We start from the raw sequence: 20,423 nt of genomic DNA on the forward strand, positions 1-20,423 counted from the left end.
TAAATATGAGATTTAAAACCGGGTTTGCTCAGATACTGCTACATACCAAATGAACCATTATAAAAGCAAGATAATTACTGGAAATTATTCCAAAAACTAAAAAAAAAAACCTCTTCTTTAATTCACTGTCAAATGCCAAGTAAAGAAAAGGTAAATAATTACCTGGATTGGTGTTCCAGAAAGAATAATCCTGTAATTAGCAGTCAGTTGTTTTACTGCTTTTGACAATTTTGTTTTTCCGTTTTTGATGACATGGCCTTCATCAAGAATACAGTAGTTAAACTTAATATTTCTAAGGAAAAATAAAAAATGTTAGCATCTTTTACTACATGTCAGGAACAATATGAAGAGTCTTTGAGGCAGAAAGATACAATTCTCTCTGAATTTGACACTGTTTTCCTTTAAAAAACTTTAACTCTTACCTAAAGAAATCTATGTCATTTCTCACAACATCATAGGAAGCCACTACGAGATTGTGCCTTTTGACCTGGTGCTGTAACCTGCATTTAAAAATAAGCAAGGTTAGAAAATGGGAACCTGCAGAGTTTGTAATACACTTGCAAAGTGGAAAGCACAGATGCCACTGTAGAAAGTGATTTCAATCTGCCTACCAAACCCAATATTCCTTTCTGCTTACTCTACATCCATGACCCTGCTACCTGAAGGCCATTCTCCTTACAACTTGGTCGTGTGGCCCTAACTCAGCTGATTGAAAAGAGGTGAGTACCCGACTCACAATGTGAAGGTCATTTTATTTGCCAAAACCTCTTCCTTGGAGGCACTATTCCTTCAGCATTCCATGTTGTGCCGGGGGCCGAGCACGAGCCATCAGTCACATGTCCCCATAATCACCAAAGAGGTGAAGCATTTTAATCAGATCAAGCCATTCACAATATTTTATTCCCCAATCATGGAGGCTGGCTTGGGGACATGACGCAATCAAGGCCGGCCAGTCTCAGAGACTATCTCTGTTCATTACAGTTGCCAAGCTAGGAGAATGTAGGCCTAAGACTGCCCATGACCTTTTATCTATACCAATAGTAGACAAAAGTCCAGTAGAGACCAACAGAACAAGCTATGCATGGGGAAGAACAGTAATTTAGATGTACCTGAAGCAAGAATTCACCCCAAGATGCTCAGTTTAATTAATGAATTTCCTGTTTGCTTAAGCTAGTCTCAGTTGAATTTCTACCACTTATAAATGGATGAATTCCTTTACAGTAAATTCTTTAAGAGTACAAGCTCTTGAGCTGCCTGTGTTCAAATCTTCATTTAATTACAGCTAGTGAGCTTCTATTTAATTAGCTGAGTGATCTTCTTCCCAGGCCCCATGTCTTAAAACTCCTTATCTGCAAGTTGGGAACAATAATAGTACCCATACCTCATAAGGTCATTAAGAGAATACATGGTATTACATAAATGTAAATAAAACTGCTTAGAATATCTAATGCCTGACCAGTAAGTGCTCAGTATATGTTAGCTATTAATTCACAGAAGGGCAGCAAATCTACGGACTAATCAGTAATCTGTGACTATCCAAGCTTTAAAAGACAAACTGGAAGTAATGATACACCACTCTTCAACACCTGTATTTAGGAACAGAGATGTATTAATAGAACTATAGTGTTCTATGGGATCAGGGCAGCTAGAGCAAGCCACTGTGCACCAAAAGCACTTTTGGGGAGAGGGAAGAAGGAAGAGGTAGCTCTTAGGGAAAGTGCATAAAAAATGAAGAAATAACAGAAGCTCCTAGGAGATGCTATGATCACAAGACTTTAGGAAAGGCACCAAGAACGGTTTTGGTTCTTGATAGTTTCCTAGCTCCAAAACCTTAGAGCCTAACTGATTGTTGACAGTGGTTAATGTCCTTACACTGTGTATTTATTTTATGATTTATTTGGCTATGCCATGTTTTAGCTGTGGTTTTTAATTACAGCACATGGGATCTAGTTCACCAACCAGAGACTGAACCCAGGCCCCCTGCACTGGGAGCACAGAGTTTTAGCTACTGGACCATCAGGGAAGTCCCGAAACTCCTTAAATTTTGATGAGTCTCACTGATTCTATTTTTAATACGTTCATTTACCTTTCTTAAATAAGTTAAAGTAAGTTTCTATGTCTGATGGCCAAAAAAACTAACTAGAATTCATTTTTAATAAATTTTATTCTTCCAAACTACTTAAAGCAAAGATTAAACATTTTCTGGTTGTACAGTTCTTACCTTATTCTTTCAGTAGGAGGTCCAGTATAATGCAGTGGATTGAGATATTCTCTGGAGCAAAATTTACCTACTTCATCCACCCAATGACCTGTTAATGTTGGTGGACAAACCACCAAGGAAGGAAGTGGCATACATTCTGCCAATTTTGATCTTGCATATTCCTGGGCCCTTTACAACAGCAAAACACAATGAATTAACCAGCTTGTTTATACTGCTCAGCGTCTGAAAGCCTTGTGTTAACATAACATTTAAAATCACCTGTGACAGTGATCTCCTGCTAGAATACAGATGGACTGTAAAGTCTTCCCTAAACCCATGTCATCACACAGAATTCCATGAAGCTTATACTTATTAAGAAATGCTAACCAGTTCACACCATCCTGAAACGTTGGGAGAAAGAGAGAAAAATGGTAAATGTGAACAGATCATAAAAATATTTTTCTGTAAAGAACATGTTTACAAAGACCAAAGGCAGGGAGAAATAAATGGATACAAGACACCAAACACAAGAATTTTAATTATTAGATCAATCTTTAACTTCTTCAAGGTATATTTAAAAGGAATAATCAGTATTTGTAAGATAAGTATAAAACTTTACCTGTTGATATTTTCTGAGTTCAGCATTGATTGGTACTGGAATCTTGTAATTTTCTAACTTTTTCCCATCTAACAATTGCTCCAAAAAGTGTCTTTCCTTGGCTTTCAATTGGATTAATTCTTCTGACATATTTGGAGGGTCCGGAATGCCTGCCTAAAATTATTTTTTAAGTGTATTAAAATGATTTGCTACACGCACACACATATATATGCAAAGAAAAACCAATTCAAAAATAGTATCATTTTAGTGACTGGAAGACAAATATTTAAGACTTCGGTATTAAAAGCACTATATGATGAGATTATTAAATAAGCACATCTAAGCTATTTTAAGAACACAGCTACAACTTATTTTTCCCATACCATGTGTTACTTGATAATGGCAAAATTGTATTGTTTAAGTGGAATGCTGTTACTATAGAGCCTCTTTAGTGTTGATGGTTGCCCAGGGTATTGGTTCTAAAAATGTGGTCTGCAGACCGCTCAGGATTTCTAAGACCTTTTCACAGGGTTACTGACTGCAGCTATTTCATAACAAAGGATAAGACATTGTTTGCTTTTTTCACTGTGTTGACTTTTGCTCTGATGCACAAAAGTAATGGTGGGCAAGACTGCTTTTGCCTCAGAAAGAATCAAGGCGGTGACACCAAGTATGTGAGCAGTCACTATGACTTGCTGCCACGCACCAGCCTTTTTTTAACACAAGCTGGTTTCACTTAAGAATGTCACTGAAGCAGTAAAAATAATTTTATTAAACCTCAACCTTTGAATGGCACATCTTTTTTTAACATTCTGTGCAACAAAATATGAAGTATTCCATAAAGCACTTCTGCTGTATACCATGCATACTGAAATACAAAATATTTAGGAAAAGCACTTGTAAGATTTCTTAAAATTGTGAGTTGACCTAGCTGTTTTTTACAGAACGAGTTTACTTGAATGGACTGACAAACTATGGTTATTCTGACTTGAGTATCTGGCAGATTATTTTCTTTAAAAAATTTGGTCACTTCAAGGAAAATGAGTGGCACAACTTGTTGTCAGTGATAAAATGCAAGCTGTCAAAAGCAACTTAGCACTGCAGGTGCTTCCCAATATTTAAAAATTTTCTGTTGGTGATACTAATGAGTCTTTTTTGTTACTATATGCTGATATGAATCAACCTTTAAAAGACTTACATAACTCAGTGAGCCAGTGTTCTCCAGATGACCAATGCATGTTACAAAGCGTGTATCTGTAAAAGGTCTATTCAAAAGTCTAATGGATTTATTCTTTAAATGAATTAATAAATCTTTTTCCACTTTTCACTTTTAATTTCTACTACAGAAAATATAAACAAAAATTCTTTGGGGTCTTTAATATTTAAGAGTGTAAAGAGGTACAGAGACCAAAAAGTTTGAGAACTACTGCCCTATGATTAAGAAATTAGTTCCCCAACCAGGGATCGAACCTGTCCCCTCTGCAGTGAAAGCTCGGACCACCAGGGAATTCCCTCAAAAGGGTTTAGAATTAACAACTTAATCAAGATAGAAACTAACATTTTAACACATTCAGTATCCTAATGATAACTATCAAAACAAGGCCTTTCTGCACAGTGCTTTACATGGAAGTAACAAATCTTCAGACATTTATCCTCATGGACCTTTTAATAAATAACAACCAGATATAAGGCCGTACTTCCCGGGCGGCACTATGGGTAAAGAACCTGCCTGCCAGTGCAGGAGAAATGAGAGATGGAAGTTTGATCCCGGGTTGGGAAGATCCCCTGGAATAAGAAATGGCAACCCACTCCAGTATTCTTGCCTGGAGAATCCCATGGACAGGGAAGCCTGGCGGGCTACAGTCCATAGGACCACAAAGAGTTGGACATGACTAAAGTGACTCAGCATAAGGCCATACAATGAGGTACATTTCCTAACAATGATTAGGATTCATAAATATTGTACAGTGCCAGGAACTCTTCCATTGATATCTTCCTCCCTCCAATTCCTATAAAAGCAGCAAGAGTTACTAACAGTGCAAGGAATAAAAGCTTCTATCCAACCCACTGCTTGATAGTCCCAGAATCCTTGAAAGAAAAGTACATGATCCTTCTTATGAAAATATAACAGTGAATCAAGATAAAGTGGAATAGCAATTAACCTGCATGACATTCTTGTTTCTACTGCTGTGTCTTCAAATTCACAGCATCTAATCTGTCATTAATCCTATCCAGTGTGTTTTTACTTGTAATTGTATCTTTCAACTCAAGAAGTTCAATGTGGGTTGTTCTTATTTCTTCCATTTCACTCTTTATTACACTCATGCTTTCCCTCTACCTTCTTGAACATATGGAGCATATTTTAATGACCTTGTATACTAATTCTATTATCTGGGTCATTTCAGGGTCTGCTTCTATTGACTGACTTTTCTCCTGGGTAACTTCTTTTTTCTTCCTCTGGCCACACCACATGGCTAGTGGGATCTCAGTTTCCCACCTAGGGATTGAACTCTGGTCATGGCACTGAAAGCCTAGAATCCTAACCACTAGGCCACTAGGGAATTCCTTCTGGTTAATTTTTTGATGTGTGCTAAATATCCTAAGTTTTATGCTGTTAGGTGCTGAACTCTTGGGGGTTAAATATTTTAGTTTTTTAAATTTTTTCTGGGATGTAGTTAAATATCTGAAACCAATCCAATCCTTTAAGGCTTGCTTTTTTTAGGCTTTGCTAATGTGGGTTCAAATCTTCTTGCAAGGGTTAATTTGGCCCCATTACTCAGGCAGTGTACTTCTGAAGACTGTACTCAGTACCCTATGGTAAGTCCTTTGACTCAGCTTTTTTTTTTTTTTAAACCAGATATAGTCAAACTCTTCCCCCTGCCGAGAGACTGTTCCAAAGTATTATGCTCATACTTTTCTAGTAGAAATATAAAATGGTACAGTTTTCTGGGAAAACAATTTGATAGTTTCTTAAGAAGTTAAACATCATATGACCCAGTAATTCCATTCCTAAATGTGTGCTCAAAAGAAAGAAAAGCAGGGACTTCCCTGGTGGTCACTGGTTAAGAATCTGCACTTCCACTGAAGGGGGCACGGGTTTGATCCCTGGTCAGGGAACTAAGATCCCATGTGCCTCACAGAGAAATCAAAAAGAGAAGGGGGAAAAAAAAAAGCTTACACCCAAATACTTTATAAGTGCATGCTCACAGCAGCATTACTCATAATAGCCAAATGTCCATCAACTGATGAATGGATAAACAAAATGTGGTATTCTAGTGTATTATCTGGCCTAAAAAGGAACTACTGGACACATACTACAGAATGGGCGAAATGCATATATACTTATTTCTTGAATTACAAAAATCCCATAAAAATATATTAAGTGGCTAAGTGACAGGGTCCTGGCTTTTCTCTTGCTTCAAGCCACTTCTATTTCCTCCATTGGCCACATATATTATTTCTGTCCCGTAAGTATACTCCAAAATTGTTCAACTTCAGCCTTGCATTCTGCTTTCTCCATAATCCAACAAGCATATCGTTTGCTTTTTACACTTTCAGTTACCATCTCTCAAATTTACCTTTCATGTAAACTCCAGAACAGTATCTTAGATATTACTGGGATACTCAGGAACACAATTTATTTCTAGAATAGCATCTAGAAATCTAGCATCACCTAAAGAATTATTCTTTTATGAACCATAGTTTTATTTAAAACAGTGTTAAAGAAAATTACCTATTAAAACATAAAAGTCTTAACACTTATAATGTAAACATATTCAACATCTTTTAAAAAACTTGTTCTTTAAAATGTGTTCTTTAAAAGGTGTTACAATTATCATGAAGTTATTGAAAACATTAAGTTCATAAACCAAGTTATCATCAACTTACCTCAAGTGGCATGAGTCTAATTAGTGTTGCAAAGCACTGTGTGGCCATGAATCTTACGCTGTCCGTCTGATCACTCATCCTTCCCAACACAGGCACAACTAAGAGTACAATGTATGGAACGATTCCAACATCCAGTTGTTCCATGACACCTGAGGAAGTTACTAAGGAAATTTCTAACTGGTTCCAGGGTAGCTGTTTTCATAAACAAACCGATACACCAAGACTGGGACTTCTAAGACAGTTCCTCTTTGCTTCCCTGTATTATGAGGGACTGACTATCCCTCAAGGTCTGATTCAATTATAACAGCATTTATACAGGGTTACTCTTTTGTAAAAACTATGTAACTTTCTCAAGATTAAGAAGATGATTTTTCTCATCTGAGGAATGCTGGAGGAAATCTTTACTAAGATTTTTTTCCATAGAGGAATTCCTACAAGTTTCTAGAACTCACATATCAAAATAAATTGATTTACGTTGCAAGCAAGGGAGCACAACTAAGTGTCAAAAATTAATTCCAATTTTCCCACCAGGATCCTAACAACCCTGAGCTGGAGACAGCAGGTCCAAAGAGTTCAATCCCATAATCTTTGGCATTTCTTTAGCTAGAGTTTCTACTGGTTTGCTCTCTATCCATCTTTCTTGCTCTTAGACCAAAATGTCTTTTAGGTTTTGAGTTAAACAATGTTCATGGATGTCATACCCTTGGTAAAAAGCTTGTCTGTATATTTCTAGTTAATTAATCATTTTGCCAGACAATCAATGAACAAAGCAAACATAGTAAATTTATAAGCATCTGATTAATACTGGGTTGGCCAAAAAAAGTAGCATAGCATCATATAGAAAAAGCCAAATGCACTTTTTTAGCAAACCTCATATTTAAAAACATACTGACTATAAATTTTTTGCTTATAAAAAGATCTCAAAATTAACAGTAATTCTTCAATTTTTTGTGTGAATATTATAATAAAATGTAAATACAGGTATAATGTAATGCAATAAAAATAACACTTCAAAATAAAATGTAAAAAAGTAGTTTTCTTTTTTGGAACAAGGCAGGTTGTGTGCACATTTGTTTTTGGTGCTGGGTTTTTTTTGGCTTGTTCTCCTCCCACCCCCCAATCCTGACACGGCTTGCTCAGCAGTGAAAGTGTGGAGTCCTAACCACTGGACTGCCCTGTATATATCTGAATAAATTTTATTTTAGTCACTCTTAAATAAAGCAAATATAATTTGAGTAGTTTGTCAAAGTGAAAAAGGATACAGGCAAGAGCTTCAATTGCACCCTCTTGTTTGATATTGTCATCAATTGCTCCCAGCCATGGAAGAACCTTCTCCAAAAATATATTCATTGTTTCCATGGTAGCTATTTTGCTCATGACGCCCACACAACGAGCAGCCATGTGCCTCACTGCAGTGCTGGGATACTGAAGGCACATGTAAAGATGAGGCAAATGCAGTACCAACTAAAAACAAAAAGACAAGTCAGAAGACTCAATAGGGAATCTCATGTTTAAACTATAATGGCCCTTACTCAGAGGTTCTCAATATTCCAAGCAATGCTAAATCCAAGAATTATCTCCAGTTACCTTAAAACATTGTCAGAACATACTCAATAAAAATTTAATCTAAATCTACATTATTATAATGCTTTTAAAAAGAAGAGATGGATGCAGAACTTCTCCCCTATTGAATATTCTCTTAAGCATCAGGGAACACTCAATACTTTCCAAAATTCGCAGGGAACACATCAAAGGCACTTGCACGATTCTCCTACTGAGGCTGGGAAAATGACACTGCACATCATCAGCCCCCTCCAAATCTAGCTTAGGTTTAAGTACATACTTTGTATTCCCTGGGTTGGGTGATCCTGATTTTGCTCTAGGCACCATACTCTGGTAGTTATTTTCCACTTTAACTTCCTGGCTTTCCATATGCAATATAATCACAAGAGCACGACATATCCCATTATTAAATGTCTGATGCACAGAAGCCAGGATTAATGTTGATGAGAGTCAGGTACTTGCTCAACAAACTAGCCTTACAGTTCAACTGAATGCATCCTGTTTGATCACGGAGGGTGAGCACTTACAGATGAATTCTGTCCTTCTTTACTAAATTCCCAAAATTTAACAAGTAAAAGAATATGCTTTGTTACTATATAAACAGAAGAATTTCCCTCTACTCTCTCCTATATGAATAGAGAATTGATGCTAGCACCCTTTATGATGTTATAAATTGCAAAGCTTCCTATTACAGTTACATGGAAAGAATAATATCAATACTTTATTCAGTGGAAAGACCAGATAATTAATTCTCTGGTCTATGTTCTTCCTCCCTCTATTCTAATTTTTTGGTGACAGAGATTTTAATAGTTAAAAAATAAACCCATGTTCTATCTTTGCCACTGACTAGTTTCATCTCAGAGAGGTAAGTTCCTCCTACCATTACATTTATCTAGGGAAGAGATTTTATCACCTGGATTCTTCTGTTCCTGAACTATATTATTAAGATGGTACAGATGAACAGGGATGCAGCTTTCTTTTGTGTTTGCAGCTGGCTTCAGGTCATCAGAGCCCTGTTCCTACTGCCCTGTATTCTAAGCTCTCAGAGTGGGTTTTCTTTCATGCACCCAGCTCTGCCTCAAAGCCTGGAAGAGTTAAGTTGTCAGGAAAAGAAGGAATCTAGTTATAGCATCTAAAAGAAAATGAAATCATAAGGGATGACATCATAGTTGCACTTTTCATTCAAGCCTTAAGTCTTTCTAATAAGACTACTCGATTTATTAGGAAAAAAACTACACTTGCATTAGTTAGTTACCAGGGGATGAAGCTCAGAATCCATCGACACTGCTGCTGTTTCAAAAACTTGCAGAGAATTCACCAGTTCTTGGGCAGGGCCATCTCCCTTTTCCAAGAGGGACTTTCCATCTATTAAGATACATTGATTTAAGTGCGTATTACCTTACAAATAGTTTTTCAAAATCCAGAGCTTACAAAAAGTCTTAGCACCCCCCAGCTACTGTGGGAGAATCTCTTTTGCTTTATAATGTAAAATGAAATACAACACCCTTAATTTAACTGCTGAGGTGCTACTCCTAAAGAACTAAAGAAGCTTAATATAATGATCCATTTCAAATCTCTTTCTAAATACATAACAGGAAAAGTAAAAAGCAAGAAAAGTATACAAAATGACATGAAAATCAATGTTTTTACCAACCTTCTATTTAAAAACTTACCAGCTGGCCTGGGATAAACAGGCACAGGCACTGTTATTTTATAAAGACATATGTAATAGATGTACACTGAAATCTGTTTAAATCTCAACTCGGAAAAATATGTACACACCAAAATTATGTATGTCGATTGTATTCCTCAGTGGGCCAACCATCGCATCCCAGAGATGTGGCAACTTCACTGCCATTTCACCACCAAAATGCTTCACTATAGTTGTCAAGGCAAACTCAGCTCCTCTCCGTTGTACCAAGTAAGGCTTCTGGGCCTAAAAATTAAATGTTAGGTGAAAACAAGATTTCAGAAAAAAGTATAATGCTTTCAAAATGTTATTAAGAGAATTTAAAAATCGGTGTTAAGAATTCAGTGTTACCAATTACTGGACATGTTATAACTATAAAACACCTCTCAATAAATTTACATAGGCATAAAATCCTGAGCTAGATTTTTACATCCAAAATAAAATACTTTTCGGGGGCTGGAGAAAAGAAATAGAAGAATACGTGCTGTTTCTAGAGATAGTCCTAAGTGACATGTTTTTTTCTTCTTCTATCCGAAAGAAACTTACCATGACCTGCCCTTATTTATATTTGCTTAAGGGATAGCATGGCTTCCCTGATAGTTCAGTTGGTGAAGAATCTGCCTGCAATGCAGGAGACGCTGGTTTGATTCCTGGTCAGGAAGATTCCGTGGAGAAGGGATATGCTGCCCACTCCAGTATTCTTGGGCTTCCCCTGTGACTCAGCTGGTATAGAATCTCCCTGCAATGCGGGAGACCTGGATTTGATCCCTGGGTTGGGAAGATCCCCTGAAGAAGGGAAAGACTACCCACTTCAGTATTCTGGCCTGGAGAATTCCATGTATTGTATAGTCCATGAGGAGGTTGCAAAGAGTCGAACATGACTGAGTGAATTTCACTTTCAAGGGATAGAATATAAGCATCTGTTTAATAAGATTAATATAACCTCATACTTAGCAGTAATTTCATTAATAATTAAATACAAAAAAAGTCCCCCCAGAAAGATACAATTATATTTTTAAGTGAAGGAACTATGCAAATCATCAAAGTATACATTTTTTATTAAAATTAACATGAGAATAATATAGTTAGTGAAAAAGTCTTCATTCACAGACTATTTTAAAAGGAATATAGACAATAAGATTTTGGTTTAAAAAAACAAAATAGGCCTACACTTTACAGAAATATATTAAGCACATGTCTTTTAGCACTGATAGTGTATTGCTCAACTCAGGAAAGTTCCTATGTCTTGCAACCAGTAGAGCTACCTAGAGAATTCCATTGTTAAAAATGTGACTGTAAGATTTTTTCAAAACCAGTTAAAAAACATTTTTCTTTTTTTTCAGCCACACAGCAGTGTGAGATCTCAGTTCCCTGACCAAGGATCAAACCTGCACTGGAAGCATGCAGTCTTAACCACTGGACCGCCAGGAAGTGCCACCAGGGAAGTCCCACCAAGCATTTTTTAAATTGTCTTTAAAAACTATACTGTAGAACAAGTAGATCAATGAAATAGAATAGAAAGCCCAAGGAGATCCTCACATATAGGAAAGCAGGATATATAACAGAGGAGCATTCATCACCAACTAGGGACGAAAACATTCAGTGGTGGGATAAATGGTTGTTCCTATGGGCAAATAAATTTAGATCCCTACCTCACATCACACAATTAATAAAATTCAAGTTGACTATAAGGTAACAAGTTATTTGACATTATAAACGTATCCTCTGAATATCAACAGTAATTCCCTAACACTGATAAGACTGAGAAAAGTTAGCTTTCACTATTACTTAACATCTCCATAGTCACTGTTACAGGAGTGAATTAGTTCATATTTATGAATGACTTATACACCCACTATGGAGAGGGTTTCTTGCTAGGAAGATAATCAGGAAACTAAATTGGTAAAAATAAGAAGCTTGAGAAATTTGAAGTTTGTAGTTTTTCTGAACTCTGTTGCTGGAGTACTCCAAAAAGTTATTAGCCCCAGTTCATTCACTTAAAAATATAATTCTAGAAGCTGATATGACAATTTAGCTCTCAATCTGTAAGAAATTTTGTTTTAAAATCAGAGTATTCAAAGAAGAAAAACTATTTACCTCATCAAGTTCAACAAGGAGGTTTCCACTACCTCCTGCAGGAAGATCTGCTATTTGAGCTTTGACGGCTTTGGGGGTAGGACCTCGCCTACTTGTGATAGCAAAAGCAGCTTTCTGATGCCGATAGAGTGTAATTATACCCCGGTGCTTGGTGACAGTATGATGCATTCCATCTTTTTCAGAGTTGGATCCTATTAAGGAAAAAAGTCAAATAATCCTTAAACCATAATACATGTGACCAAATGTTTCCTGCTCCAAAAGATACAACACATTTTAAAATTGTCTTTTAAGCCTCAATTTTTATAGGCCAATGATATTTTCTCTAGACAATGAAATGATCACAAAAATCAGTAATTTGCAACATTAAGTTAAACATTTTGATATCTGCATAGGACCATATTTAATACAACCAAGGTTGCAGAATCCTCTTGACAACCAGAAATATCTAATGCAAGGCTGACTGTATCTCCTTCTGTTAAAAGTACATTAATTCTTTAAAAATGAGTTCATCTCCAGGCATAAAAAAACACATTAAAAAATACTGCAAGTAACTTCTCTTTAAAAAAAAAAAAGTCTATGCTGCTGCTAAGTCACTTGAGTCTTGTCCAACCCTGTGCGACCCCATAGACGGCAGCCCACCAGGCTCCCCCGTCCCTGGGATTCTCCAGGCAAAAATACTGGAGTGGATTGCCACTTCCTTCTCCAATGCATGAAAGTGAAAAGTGAAGTCGCTCAAGTCATTTCTGACTCTTAGCCACCCCATGGACTGCAGCCTACCAGGCTCCTCTGTCCATAGGATTTTCTAGGCAAGAGTACTGGAGTGGGGTGCCAATGCCTTCTCCGAGTAACCATGAATTCAGAAATACCAACCAATGCAAAATATTGTTGCCTCAACTAGCCCTCAGGGAGGGGGATGGGAGGAAATTAGGACTAAGGCACGTGACAAAACATTGGTCCTTGAGACTAGACTACAAAGAGCAGTTACTACTTTACATATAAATTTTCTGGAGGAAAACAGAAAAGCTGTTTAAACACTATTTGATAACAGAGTCCACTTATCTCATAAGACATGTACTACATTAGAGAAAACAATTTTATAAAAAGAACTTTCAATCACCATTGGATGCAGTTAGTTTTCAAGCCCTGTTAACAGTAAACCCTATAATGATGATCTTGAAAGAGAAGTTAAGGGTTAATACCTGTCTTATAGGATTTAGTCATCTTAAATGTGAGAACTTAAAGTCCTCAAAGATATCAGGTCTTTTATAAAAAACTTATGAGTTAAGAGGGCTGTGATTTTATTAGCAATAAGTGCAAATTCTCTCAAAATGGTAAAAATCTCCAACATAAACTGGATTTTGCTTAAATTATACCTGTAGATAACTGTAAACAAACTTAAATGGTTAATTCTTTCTGTACCCCAAATACAGGTTTAGATATATACCTTTAGAATTTTCCTGGCCACTTTGTGTTGGTACTGGACATGTGACAGAAGGAGTTAGATACGGGTCCACACAAAGTGAGCTACAGAGATTTTTAATAATTTTTGAATTGGGACAGGGAGTCCTTGTTGTGCACTGCTGAAGTAGTTTGGCCATCCATTGAGCTGCGTAGTTCTGCACTAGCGTATTCTCTTCTTTTTTAATTGTCTCCATTAATGGTTTTATAATAGGATTTAACTTCTCCGGCAGTTGCTGCAAGCTCACAACTGCACATGCAGCAAAAGTATGCACTCTCAACTGCAACACTTGCCACTCCTGGTTGGTCTCTGTAACTGTCATTTGGACCTGCTGTCGTTTACTATCTAACTGCTGTAATACTTGAGGATTTAAATTGAAGGATGATGTGACTTCATTAAAAACAGTAGTGACCTATTAAAGAGAGAAATCAAGAATCATTAATGACATCAACCCCAAGTAGCCTCTAAATTCTTAAAGGGAAGACAGCAGCTTTCTGTTTCAATTGTAAATTCTACAATAACTAGTACATTTTAGTATTCAGTAAACTAAATGTCTGAAACCTTCCAAGTAAACTTTATTTTAATCTGACTTAACATTGTATTATACTTTTTTAAGAAAGACACAATCTCTTCAGAGACTTCTTATATTTAGTAAGTTTGAGTGAAAAATCAACACATAATACCCACATAGTACTTTGGTGAAATAACGCTGTGAGCAAATATAAATCAATTCTTTGAGAATGGTATAACAGTTAATTCTTTAATTACCAAGAACTGCTTGAAGCTATGACTGTGGCATCAGACTACTTTACAAGCTCCATTAAAAGACTGTTCATTGTATCTTTTTAAAACAACTTAATGAGATGTAACTCACATACAGTACACTCAAAGTGTACAGTTCAATGGTTTTTACTATATTCAGAATTGTACAATCATCACCACAATTTTAGAACATTTTCATCATCTCCAAAATGAAACTCAATACCTATTAGTAGTAACACCTCATTTCCTCCATCCTATGTAACCACTTATCTACATTCTATCTTCACAGATTTGCCTATTCTGGACATTTTCATATAAACTAATGTATAATCTGTTATGACCAGATTCTTTCATTTAGCATCTTTAAAGGTTCACTGATGTTTTAGCATGTATAATTACTTCATTCCTTTTTTTGGCTAAATAATATTATACTACATGGATATACCATATTGCATTCTTCCATTCATTAGCTGATGAATGGTTGGGTTGGTTCCACCTTAGTTAATATTACAAATAATGTTGCTAAGAACATTTATGTAAAAAATTTTGTGTGCACTTGTTTTTTAAATTACCATTTAAAGATAGTATGATGGCTTGCTGCTGCTGCTGCTGCTAAGTCGCTTCAGTCGTGTCTTACTCTGTGCGACCCCATAGACGGCAGCCCACCAGGCTCTGCCGTCCCTGGGATTCTCCAGGCAAGAACACTGGAGTGGGTTGCCATTTCCTTCTCCAGTGCATGAAAGTGAAAAGTGAAAGGGAAGTCACTCAGTCGTGTCCGACTCTTAGCGACCCCAGGACTATACAGTCTACCAGGCTCCTCCATCCATGGGATTTTCCAGGCAAGAGTACTGGAGTGGGGTGCCACTGCCTTCTCCGAGTATGATGGCTTACATAACAAAAATAGTCTTCTTGTTTGATAAATAACTGGAATCATAAAAAGGCTCTATAAATAGACCCAATCTGATCAACGTTGGTCAGAAAAGTCTGTAACATTAAAGAACCTATCTTTTTAAAAATGGATAACCCAATTTTTCAGACTTAGAAATGATCAACTTTCTTATGGGCAAGACTGATAATGCCAGACTTTTATTATGAGAAGCACAACAGACACACAGATAAGATCTTCTTTTATCACTAAAACTATGAAAAACTTTAAGATCTTTTATCACTATAAAATATGAAAGACTTTAAATTGAGCTTTATCTGCTTGATCGTGTCTGTTCTCTACAAAGAAACATGATCATTATACCACTTCTAGCTTATATTCTCCACTTTGCTTTGTCTGTTTTATGTGTTCAAGCTCTGCATAAGATTATTTGAAACAGGGTTTCACTACTAAAAGTTTAAAACACTGTCCTAAATACACTATGCTTCTGTCAATTTTCAATGATTATAGGCAGCTTAGGTAAAGCTTTCCAATTTCCATTTATTCATTCAGTCAACGAATATTTAATGAGTAATACTAAAACATGAGTAAAACCAATGTCTTTATACACTCAAAAAAATGTGGAGACTAATGTGGGAGACACACAGGTAAACAAAGACAATACAGCATGAAACTAAGGTAAGTGCAAGTTGCTGTGGGAGCCCAAGGGCAGCTTACCTCTTCTCAGATGACAAAAGCAATGAAAGCTTGTTAGAGGCAGTAACACTTATGCTAGGTTTTTAAACAATAGTTAAGTCTGGAGTTATGAGGACATCTTGGAAAAAAGAGCTGAGGTAGTGAGTGGAAGTCGAGGCACTGTTCAAGGAACTGATAGCAGTCATCATGGCTTAAGCACAGGGCTTAGATGAAAGAACGTCAAGAAATGAACTTGGGATGAGCATACAGGGTTGAGGGTAGGGAATTTCTGGCAAAGGGAAGAGGAGTTCAGACATGGAAGAGAGAATAAGTGAAGCAAAGAAAGTGAACATGGGTGGTGTACTTTTGCAAGAGCAAAACTAACTAGGCTTAAGTGGAGGAAGTTTGAGAAATAATGAGAAAAGAGATGGGGAGTTTAGAGGTGGTGTTGAAAGAAAGGAAAAAACCAAAATCAAGGAAAAAGAAAATAATGTTTTTAAGTAGGGGAGAGATGTGTTCAGAATGGCACTAAGAACTTCACTCGTCTGGCACAGCAGGCAGGGTGAAATGAACCAGAGACTGCCTGGAGCCTGAGAGATGAGTCAGGACCTAGTCATAAAATACTAAGGCCTTTGACTGGGTTGCAGTGATGGAAACAGAGAAAGAACAAACACATGAAACTTTCTGAAAGGAAATGTTAACAAGATTTGAGACTGTGGATAAAAAGGGCTATTTTCTGTTAAAAAATAAATTCCAGTTTTGGTGGTGTTAAGTTTGAAATGACAGTGAGATATCCAAACAAAAATGCCTAACTGAAGAACATAAAAGATCAAGAGAAGACAGTACAGCCCATGGATAAGAACTAAATTATGTGAACAGTGAGAGACAAAGCCTGTATCTGGCAGGTAAGAGAAAAATAGGAATGCAAAGAAAGATACAAAGAACAACTCTTAGCCAGGGCCAAGATTAATCTTTTAAAACTGTTCTTCCCCCAAATATGCTCTTCTGGAGACTCTGATATCCTAGGTTAAAACCACTGGACTAAGGAAGTTGATGAAACAGAACAGTAGTTCCACTAGGGACTAAGAGATCTGAATAAGAAAAGCTTTAAAAGGCCATGTAATAGCTGTAAAAAAAATCTTGTCAGAAACACTAAAAAGGGACCCCAGACCTGAAAGAAAATTTGAGATTTTATTCTAAGAAAGCAAAACATGGGGAAGGGGAGGCAAAAAGGAGAAATTATATAAAAACAATAAAGAAGACTGGAGCAATTTTAGCTTTTTCTCACAGGTGAAAGAAACCAAAAACAATTTCAACTATATTGTGTGTGTTTTTTTTTTTTAAATAAGAAAGGGGGATAAGAAATGAAATATGCTCCTTCACAGGATTAACTCAAGTAAAGTAGCTGAACTTCTGATTCTATAACTCAGGAAGAACTCTTTCACACTACCTAACCTCAAAGACTTACTAAATACAAAGATACAGCAATGCAAACACTGCTGCTGGCATAGAGAGAGACAAACAGAATGAACAAATAGAGCCCAGATACAGAACCACACATCCATTTCAAATAATTTTTGACAAAGGAAACAAAACAATACAATGGAAAAAGGAAAATCTTTTCAATAAATGACAATGAAAAAACTAGGTATCTATATGAAACAATGCAGTCTCTATTTAGCACTATACATAAACGTAAATATGGATGATTAAACATTAAAACTACAATGCTTTAGAAGAAAATGTGTGTGAATACCTTCGTCACTTGGAAACAAGAAAAGGTACCTTAGATCACAGAACACAATAACCATAAAAGAAAACAACTGATAAATGAGACTTCATCAAACTTAAAAATACCTGCTCATTCAAAGACAAAGCAAGCCTCATATTGGGAGAAAATGTTCTGAAAGCATCTATATGATAAGGATTGGTATCCAAAATATATAAAAAAAACTCCCAACTCAATAATAAAAAGAGAACCTAATTAAAAATAGACAAGAGCTGAAAACACATTTTGGAAAGGAAGATCAACAAATGGTGAATAAGACACAAAAAAGTTTTACACTTATTAGTCATCAAGGAAATGCCAAGTTAAAACCACAATGCCACTGTCACACAACCACCAGAAAGGCAAAAATTACAAGGAGTGACCATCACCAACTGTTGGTGATGATGTGGAGCAACCAAAACTCTCATATATTGCTGATTAGAAGGTAAAATGATACAGCCACTTTTGGGAAACTGCAATTGTTTATAAAACTAAATAAACATCTCAGCCTATGACCCAGCAATGCCACTATGTATTTATCCAAGAGAGATGAAAACATGTCTTAAAAACTTATACAAAAATGTTTACAGCAGCTCTGTTCACAACAGCTGAAAACTTGGAGTAGCCCAAGTGTTCATCAGGAGAAGGGCTTACACTTACTGTGGCATGTTTATACAATGCAAGAAAACTCAGCAATACAAAAGAATGAACTACTGATACATGTAACATCACAGATGATTTTTAAAAATATCATGCTGAAAAAGATCCTTACATTGAACAGCACAGAGTGTATGGTTCCATTTATATGAAATTCAAGAACAGGCAAAAGTAATCTATGATGCATGAGAAACCAGAACTAGGGTTCTCTGAGGGCAGGAGATTGACTGGGAAGTGGGTATGGCACTGGCTGTATCTTGACAGAGGTTTGGGTTTCAAAGGTATACATTTCTGTTAAAATTCATCATATATTCCATTGAAGATTTGTACAATTCATAGAATATAAGTTTTACCTCAAAGAAAGAGCAAATAACCGTAAAAACTAAATTTTAGTTAATGACACAAGAAAGAGCAAAAAAAGGGAAAACCCTGAATTTTAGTTGAGGTGTACTGATAGCTGTCTGCGACTTATTTAGAAATACATCAAAAATATGGATTAATGGTTGCATATTGCAATTAATACATATATGATAAAGCAAATTTAGTAAGGTGTTAACTGGAATCTAGTTGGTAGGTGTATGAATATTAATTGTATAATTCTCTTATGTTTGAATGTTTTCACTGTAAGTTAGGAAGGGGGAGGAGAAATACTCAGAAACATTTTTTCCCCCATACTCTGCCAGTCTTAGGCAAAACTGAGAAATGACAAAAGGCAACAGCTTTTGCTAATAAAGGTGTATTGGTTTGTCAAAGCTGAGATTTTTTTTTAAAAAAATCCCTTCCCCATTCTCTTGTTTGAAGAAAAGTCAATACAATGAAATAACCTTTCCAAAGGGAATTTAATTCCATTAAAATTTCCACCTAATTACTCTTACTTTATTCTGAATATATGATAGGCTGCTGCTAAGTCGCTTCAGTCGTGTCCGACTCTGTGCGACCCCATAGACGGCAGCCCACCAGGCTCCGCCGTCCCTGGGATTCTCCAGGCAAGAACACTGGAGTGGGTTGCCATTTCCTTCTCCAATATGATAGGCTACCAAGCCACAAATAGATTCAACAAATTAAGTGTTTTTGTGGTAAACATGACATTGACAAATTTCTTATCTTATTTCATGCTCTAAAATTAAGAAAGTCACTTCTTTACTCACCAGGTCATTAGCTTGATCAATTGTAAAAACGTTGTTGTTTACTCTATTACCAACTTCAATATGTGCATCAGCTAATGATGAAATAAGCTGTTTACACTCATTTTGCATTCGTGTAAATGGAATGGCAATTTCATCATAATACAAATGTTCTGAAAGGGTATCAAGCAAACGTGGCTGCACAGCTAGGGTAACAGCTCTACACTCCTAAAATGTAACAGACAACAAATATTCAGGGCCAATACGTAAATGTAATTCTAGAAATGCATAATCTTCACTTGCAAACTACCAAGTCTAAATTTCTATTGTTTTTGAATCTATATTCTGTTATCTCCCAGAACATAGTTAGTTTCACAGAGAAAAGGTAACACACCCAAACTACTCTAAAATTTTAATATGAATGACTACAGAACATGCACATGGAACTATTACAATTCCATTAAATTTTCCACCTAATTACTCTTACTTTATTCTGAATTTATTCCAAGACAGATTTAAAAATATACAACTGTAAAAAGAAATCAGTCAGAAAAGAACACTTAGCATGCACTAAAAAATGTTATTTAAAAACTCATTAGATTTCTTAACAATTGAACCCATAGTTTCACATGCCATACTGTAGAAATGGATATATAATTTAAAAGCTACTCACCTGCCCCCAAATTTAACTAACCCTTCCCACTCTCTCTGGTTGTTGCCTGCCCCAACCAGAGGGGGAATGACCTCAGTGGTGAGCCATGAGGGATTCTGTGGGATCTGGGTGATCAGCCTGGGCTTCACAGAGTAAGTCCAGAGAAGCTCTGTGAGGGTCCAGAAACCGAACTGTCAACACTTGCTGCTGAGTCTGAGAGGCACAAAAACACAGCATCACTGCCTCTCCAGCACACCACGTCCTGCCTAAAAACAGATGAGCCTTGCTTCTTTCCAGAGGCAAAGCTGGGGTTTCAGCTGCAATAGAGCATGGCTCAATTACTTTTAGACACAGCTTTGACAAACTGTTAAGAGGCAGTAACAAGCAACTCTCACAGCAAGTGC

At 36.4% G+C, this 20,423-nt stretch overlaps 1 protein-coding gene across 2 annotated transcripts in view; it reads right to left on the minus strand.

The window, feature by feature from the left end:
• BTAF1 (BTAF1 RNA polymerase II, B-TFIID transcription factor-associated, 170kDa) overlaps positions 1-20,423 on the minus strand; it is an 87,538-nt gene that overhangs the window by 13,068 nt on the left and 54,047 nt on the right. For both annotated transcript variants that reach the window (XM_010842203.1, XM_010842204.1), the window contains 12 exons: positions 19,392-19,595; positions 13,481-13,907; positions 12,037-12,227; positions 10,032-10,185; positions 9,505-9,614; positions 7,949-8,150; positions 6,687-6,835; positions 2,820-2,972; positions 2,480-2,601; positions 2,222-2,389; positions 423-500; positions 163-292 (listed from right to left, as the gene is read on the minus strand). In XM_010842203.1, the coding sequence (XP_010840505.1) occupies positions 163-292; positions 423-500; positions 2,222-2,389; positions 2,480-2,601; positions 2,820-2,972; positions 6,687-6,835; positions 7,949-8,150; positions 9,505-9,614; positions 10,032-10,185; positions 12,037-12,227; positions 13,481-13,907; positions 19,392-19,595 (2,088 nt within the window). The remainder of the gene's footprint in view (positions 1-162; positions 293-422; positions 501-2,221; positions 2,390-2,479; positions 2,602-2,819; positions 2,973-6,686; positions 6,836-7,948; positions 8,151-9,504; positions 9,615-10,031; positions 10,186-12,036; positions 12,228-13,480; positions 13,908-19,391; positions 19,596-20,423) is intronic.

This window comes from Bison bison, unplaced genomic scaffold (assembly GCF_000754665.1).
Source record: "Bison bison bison isolate TAMUID 2011002044 unplaced genomic scaffold, Bison_UMD1.0 scf7180017864172, whole genome shotgun sequence".
Taxonomy (NCBI): domain Eukaryota; kingdom Metazoa; phylum Chordata; class Mammalia; order Artiodactyla; family Bovidae; genus Bison; species Bison bison.